Consider the following 7,499-nt stretch of genomic DNA (forward strand, 5'->3'; position numbering starts at 1 on the left):
CTGTAGTCCCAACTACTCTGGAGGCTGAGGCAGGAGAATGGCGTGAACCTGGGAGGCGGAGCTTGCAGTGAGCCGAGACCACGCCACTGCATTCCAGCCTGGGCAACAGTGCAAGACTCTGTCTTAAAAAAAAAATTTTTTTTAATGTATATTTTTATTTTTTAACCTGTATATATGCATATACACACTATATGCGTGTGTCTATACATACACACGCTATGCATGTGTCTATATATACATACACTATATGCGTTTATCTGTACATACATACACTATATGCATCTGTCTGTACATATACACACTATGAGTCTGTACATATACACACTGTACACACACTATATGCATCTTTACATATACACACACAATATGCGTTTGTACATATACACACTATATGCGTTTTTACATATACACACACTATATGCATCTGTACATATACACACTATGCGTGTGTACATATACATATATACACCATATGCATGTGTATATGTGTATATAATATACACATACACTATATATATACACTATAAAAATATGTTTTTATAGATGTATATTTTAACATATATACACATACTGTGTGTGTGTATACACATAATGTATATATATTTACATCATTCATGAACATTTACTTAATTTAATCAGTTTTTGTTGTTTCTACACTGTTTCTTGTAATTCATATGATCATTTTTCTTCGATTTATTGGTTTTTGCTAGAATTAATCCTTAAGAAATTCTTTTTAGAGAGGTCGTATGGGTTATACTTAAGTCCTTACATACCTGCAAACGATTTCAATTTGCCCTCTTACTCAAGTGCTAATTTGACTAGGTATGTGATTCTTAAATCATTTTCTCTCAGAACTTTTAAGATACTGTTCCACTATGTTCTGACATCTGATGTTTGCCAATGAGAAATCTGATGCTAGTCTGATTCCAGATCCTTTTTAAGTAATGTTTTAATTTTCTTTCTTGAAAGCCTTTTAGAATTTAAAAAATTATTTATATTGTAAAGTTTATCCATGATACGTCAAGTATGAGTCTTTTTCTTTTGTTTTTTTTGAGATAGTCTGTCCCTCTGTGGCCCAAACTGGAGTGCGGTGGCAGGATCTCAGCTCACTGCAACCTCTGCCTCCCAGGTTTAAGCGATTCTCCTGCCTCAGCCTCCCAAGTAGCTGGGACTACAGGCGTGCACCACCACAACCAGCTAATCTTTTAATTTTTAGTAGAGACAGGGTTTCATCATGTTGGCCAGGCTGGTCTTGAACTCCTGACCTCAGGTGATCCGCCCGCCTTGGCCTCCCAAAGTGTTGGGATTACAAGCATGAGCCACTGCGCTTAGCCAAGTATGAGTCTTTTTTTGTTCATCCTGTTCTACACTCAATAGATTCTTTTGAGAGCTTGTTTTTCTTAGCTTTGAGAAATATTATTTTGTTTCCCTACATTTTCCTCTTTTCTCTCCTAGAATGCCAATTATACAGACAATCAGTTAAGAATGTTTTTGGCTTTAAGTAACAGAAAGCCCTTTTCCCAGTGATTTAAACAAATAAGTGGTAGTTTCTATGAAGTGAAAGGTCAGAATCTGGTTGCTGTTTTTGCATATTTGTATGACAGAGAAATAAGCACATTTTAATTTGAAGACTTTTCTGCCCAACCTTCCCCTTTTTATAAATGTGTTTTTTTCTGGTTTTACATAGTCAGCAAACTGAATCTTCAGGCCAAATTCGAGGAGTTGCTGTTACATCTTCAGCAGACATCGAGGCCACAAATGAGAAGCAGGGCAAAAAGAAGAGCAAAACTGCAGTGAATGTTTTACTGAAGCCAAATCCTTTGGACCAAACTTGTATTCATCCAGAATCATATGACATAGCAATGAGGTAAGTCTGAGGCCCATGTGGAAATTCTCCATATCCAGAGTGAGTTCTTTACAGCAAATGGCCTTTGTTTTGGCATAATGGAAACTGAAAAATATGACCATGTTTAATGTGACAACATTTTTCAGAAGTTCTGCATTGCTGAGTTATATGGCACATTATTTTATTTCAGTGAGGAATGAAGCCATTACTCCTGGAGCATTGTCAAGCTAATAAACCCTGATACTAATGGTGAAGTGTGTGTAATGGAAATTGCATGGCACTCCCCTCTGTTTGTTTTGGAAATTAACAAGACACAATTGACTAGAACCTGGCATAAAACTTGCGCTTTTCTAAAGATAAAACCCTTTTGAAAGTATACAGCCAACTCAGCTTTCTTAAGTAATATTTTTATTGGTTATTGGTTATTAAAATCTAAGAAATGATATACTTTTAGTGAGTATACATTAACAGAATGACATGGGGGAAGATTTTGAGTATAAGGGAAGTTTAAGGCATAAAAAGAAAAAACTTTTTAATAGCATATTTAATTAGTTTTAAATTTTTTTAATTAGTTCAAAAACAGTGACTTGCTACATAATGACATTTTTAAAAGAATCTTACTGAATTATATGACAGTATAAGAAATATAGTGAATATTTTAACTTTTATTGAATCTAAAATGAGATTTTTGTTTTAAAATCACTTACATTTGATTATTTTAGTAAATGTCATTATGTCATTAATTTGCTTTCTTTTAAAAATATTTTAAAAGACTATAGTATATTATAGAAAACTTAGAAAAAAGAAGTAAAAAATAATATTCTGTCAACATCCAGCTAGTTTGTGGTTTCCCCCAAAAGTTTTATGATGAAAAAATTTAACCATACAGAAAAATTGGAAACAAAAATTTTACAGTGAATTCCTATATAGCCACACCTAGATTTTATCATTTTTTACTATATTTGTTTTTCGACATATCCATCTACTTGTCCATCCATCTTTTTTGTTTTGTTTTGTTTTGTTTTGTTTTTGAGACAAGGTCTCTCTGTCACCCAGTGCAGTGGTGTGATCTTGGCTCACAGCAACCTCTACCTCCTGGGTTCAAGTGATTCTCACGCCTCAGCCTCCTAAGTAGCTAGAGTTACAGGTGTATAGCACCACGGTCTGGCTAATTTTTTGTATTTTTAGTAGAGACGGAGTTTCGCTATGTTGTCCTGGCTGGTTTCGAACTCCTGGACTGGAGTGATCTGCCCACCTTTGCCTCCCAAAGAGCTGGGATTACAGGCATGCGCCACTGCACCTGGCCCATCTTATGTTTTTGATGCATTCCGAAGAAGGTTGCAGACATTGGTACACTTTGCACTAAATACGTCAGCATTCAAATAATTAACTACAATTTGATAATTCTTTACAATTTTTTTCTTTTGAGGTCACATTTACATACAATTAAATTTTAAGTTTGTATTAGCTGAATTTTGACAAATACCTACATCTGTGTAACCAAACTGCTGTTGAGATCAGGAACATTTCTATTATCTGAAAACATTCCATCATACCTCTTCCAATCAGTTACTGCCGCAGCCTCCCAGAGGTAACTACTTGTTTTGATTTTTTTCTACCAAATATTAGTTTTCTCCCTCTACCATACAATTGTACTCATCTGTGTAAGGCTTCTTTCAGCATCATATTTCGCGATTTATCCGTGTTGTAACAAGTACCAGTAGCTTATTTTTTATTGCTTGGTAATATTCCATTGTGTGACTATACCACAGCTTATCTATTTCCCTGTTAATGAAATCTAAGAGGTACAGGAAATACCAAACTTTTTTTTATACTCTCTACATTCAGTACAACATAGAACACTTCTGTGGCCTCTGGTCACCAAAATATGTAGGGATTTCTCCCCTCCAACCAGTCAATTCTGTGACAGATTATCCAGCAGACATCACCTGGGTGTCCTCTAATTCAGTTAATTTCTGACACTGTCTACCTGGAGATAGTGTCAGATCCCACAGGTTGAGAGTTCAGTACTATAAGATTACTCCCGACTTCAGGGGCCTGGTTGTGACCTATAACTTCAGGATTCCTACGACCCTGGAGTTCAATTGATTTGCCAGTTTACAGAACTCAGGGAAACATCTACTTGATGTTCATCCATTTATTCTAAAGGATATTACAAAGGATACAGATGAACAGCCAGATGGAGAAGATATATAGGGAAAGGTAGAGGGGGAGGGTATATGGGAGGAAGGATGTGGAACTTCTGCATAGGCATACTACCCGCTAGGAACCTCCAGGTGTTGAGCTATCTAGAAGCTGATTGGAACCCAGGCTTTTGGGTTTTTAGTAGGTTTTCATTACATAGGCATGATTGGATCATTGGCTGTTAGTGATCAACTCAACTTTCATCCCTTCTCCCCTCCCTGGAGGTTGGGGGTCTGGAGCTGAAAGTGACAACCCCTCTGCTCACTTGTTCGGTTTTTCTGGTGACCGTCCCCTATTGTGAAGCTATCTAGGGGACCCCAGCTACCAGTCATGTCATACAAAATACACTCTATCACTCTGGAGATTCCAAAGGTTTTAGGAGCTTTTTGCAGAGAAACGGGAGGAAAGCCAGATATGTATTTCCCAATATCACATGAACCTTGCTTATTTCCAGTCTTTGGCCATTCTGAGTAAAACTGCTGTGAATATTCTTGCACAGTTTCTTTGTTGCCTTTGACCTTTGTTTTCATTTATCTTAGAAAAATACCTAGGAGAGGAATTGATAAGTCATGAAGTCTGATGAAAGTTTAGTTTTCTTAGAACCCCTCTGGTTGTACCATGTCACGTATTTACACTTTCACCATGAGAATTCTGGTTGCCTCGCATTTTTGTCATATGATGTTAGGTAGTTGTTAGCCATTCTAATGTGTGTAGAAAGATCTACGTGGTTTTAATTTGCATTTCCCTGGCAACATTGAACACTTTCTAATGTGCTTACTAGTCATTTGTATATCTTCTTTGTGAAATATTTGTTCGTATTATTTGGCCATTTTCTTTTCTTTTTTTTTTTTGAGATGGAGTCTGTCTCTGTCACCCAGGCTAGAGTGCAGTGGCTGCATCTCAGCTCACTGCAAGCTCTGCCTCCTGGGTTTATGCCATTCTCCTGCCTCAGTCTCCCGAGTAGCTGGGACTACAGGCGCCTGCCACGTCGCCCAGCTAGTTTTTTGTATTTTTTTTTAGTAGAGACGGGGTTTCAACGTGTTAGCCAGGATGGCCTCGATCTCATGACCTCGTGATCCGCCCATCTCGGCCTCCCAAAGTGCTGGGATTACAGGCTTGAGCCACCGTGCCCGGCCTATTTGGCCATTTTCTAATTGAATTGTTTGCCCTTTTATTATTGAGTTTTGGGGGTTTTTAATATATCTTGCATATATAAAAATGTACTTTGTCAAATATATGATTCATGAATATTTTTTCCCAGTTTGTGGTTTACCTCTTTTTTTTAGAGACCAAAAAAAATGTCTTATTGCTCTCTTAATAATATTTATCAATTCTTTTGGTCCATGAACTTATTATATCTTAGCATTTATTTAGGTCTTATTTCTGTAAGCAGTGTCTTTTAGTTTTCAGTGTACAGGTTTTGCATGTGTTTTATTAAATGTATTATATGTTTTTCAACACTATTGTAAAATGGAGTTTTTAAAATTTTTGCTGCTACTTGTTTGTTGCTAATATATAAAAATATGAGTTTTGTGTAATAACCTTATATCCCGCAGACTTATTAAATTCACTTACTAGTTCTACTAGGTATTTGTAGATTCCTTAAGTTCTCCTATATAAGCAGTTACTTCATCAGTTAATATATTAAACCTTACTTCCTCCATTTCAATCTTCATGCTTCTTATTTTTCTTTACTTTATTCTTTTTTCTTTTTTTCTTTCTGCCTATTGCAATGGCCGGGGCCTTCAGTACAGTGTTGAATAGGAATGGTGAGAGTAGATATCCTTGTCTTGTTCTCAACTTTGGGACATGGTTCTGATTTTTTTTAATGTAAAAAAATTGTGGTTCCATAGTAATTGTCTTTTTAGTGTTTGATGAGAAGGTGCATATGTGCACAGGGTTTCATAGACTTCTTGCAGTAATTCTGAGGTGTACATGGGGACTACATTATTTTGTTCCGTGCGAATCACTGTCTTTTTTGGTGGCGGGTGGGGATGGGAGGGAATGTAGACAGGGTCTCAGTTTGTCACACAGGCAGGAGTGCAGTGGTGTGATCTTGGCTCATTGCAGCCTCAACCTCCTGAGCTCAAGCAATCCTCCCACCTCAGCCCCAAGTAGCTGGGACTACAGGCATGCGCTGTGCCACCATGCCCAGCTAATTTTTGTATTTTTAGTAGAAATGGGGCTTCACCATGTTGCCCAGGCTAGTGTTGAACTCCTGCGCTTAGGCAGTCCTCCTACTCGGCCTCCCAAAGTGCTGGGATTACAGGCGTGAGCCACCGCATCCAGCCAGTATCTTTTATAACGTATGTTTTTGTTTGTTTCCATAATCTAATTATAATATGGTTTAGAAGTTTTTCAATTTTTGTCAATTTGCTTTCTATTGTAAGCACTTTTTTTTTGTTTCTACATATCCCTCTCATTAAAAGCTTAATGTTTCATCAAGTGATTGAACTGTAACTTATTTTAGCTATAGTAGTGCTAATAGTGGTTCATTATGATGCATTCCTAGAAGTAGAATTACTCTATTAAAGGGCTTAAAAGTTTCTGTGGCTCTTGAAATACATCACCAAGTAACACACTGATTTATAATGCCATCAGCAGTGTTCAAACCTGAAAAATCTTGAATTTCTCCTGTTAAACAGGACTTTTTTTTGCCAACTTTTATGTGGTCCAGTTTCTGCATGTGAAATATAAATGCCCAGCTAGTGACTTCACCGTTCTGTCTGTTTCCTTTGGGACTGTGCTTGTCTCTCAGAAGGAAGGTATTTGTGAACTAGTTAATGGGAAGTTTCTTCTGTTGCAGTCTAACCCCTGACCTTTAAAATCTAGAGATTATCGCTTCTCAGCCTTTTGGCTAAGATCAAGTGTGAAACCTAGAGATGAAATTAGCAATTTATCTTGCCATCCCCATCATCCAGTTTGGAACTGTGATAGCAATTTCTGGCTATCAAGTACGCTTAGTTTAAACATCACCCATCATAGGTCGTTCATACTCTCTATATATTCTCACACAAGTGTCTTCCCAGGGAAGACAAAAAGCCCATTTAAGATGTGGTTAGGTCATCATTGGTTTGATTTCAGTTCTATTAAAAGAATTTTTGTTGCAGTACATTTCGTGTTTTAGTTGTATCAGAAAACTATTGGAAATTAAATACCTTTAATGTCACCCTTCCATAATATCACCCACACAAATACATCAAAACGTCTTTCCTTTCGTGTTTATGGTAGTCTGTCTCATATTTTTTTAGGAAAATTGAGATTATGATATTTTATAGCCTGAGTTATTTAGTGGTTTAAAGAAAGTCAACTTTTTTGTTTATGTTTATTATTTATATAATTTTTATTTTTTATTTTGTTTTTTTTTATTATACTTTAAGTTCTAGGGTACATGTGCATAACGTGCAGGTTTGTTACATATGTATACTTGTGCCATGTTGGTGTGCTG

At 36.6% G+C, this 7,499-nt stretch overlaps 1 protein-coding gene across 1 annotated transcript in view; it reads left to right on the plus strand.

Moving 5' to 3' along the window:
* SRBD1 (S1 RNA binding domain 1) overlaps positions 1-7,499 on the plus strand; it is a 238,751-nt gene that overhangs the window by 205,512 nt on the left and 25,740 nt on the right. The window contains exon 20 of the mRNA XM_011935886.1: positions 1,688-1,867. Coding sequence (XP_011791276.1) covers positions 1,688-1,867 — 180 coding nt within the window. The remainder of the gene's footprint in view (positions 1-1,687; positions 1,868-7,499) is intronic.

Source organism: Colobus angolensis, unplaced genomic scaffold, assembly GCF_000951035.1.
Source record: "Colobus angolensis palliatus isolate OR3802 unplaced genomic scaffold, Cang.pa_1.0 Scaffold15, whole genome shotgun sequence".
NCBI classification, from domain to species: domain Eukaryota; kingdom Metazoa; phylum Chordata; class Mammalia; order Primates; family Cercopithecidae; genus Colobus; species Colobus angolensis.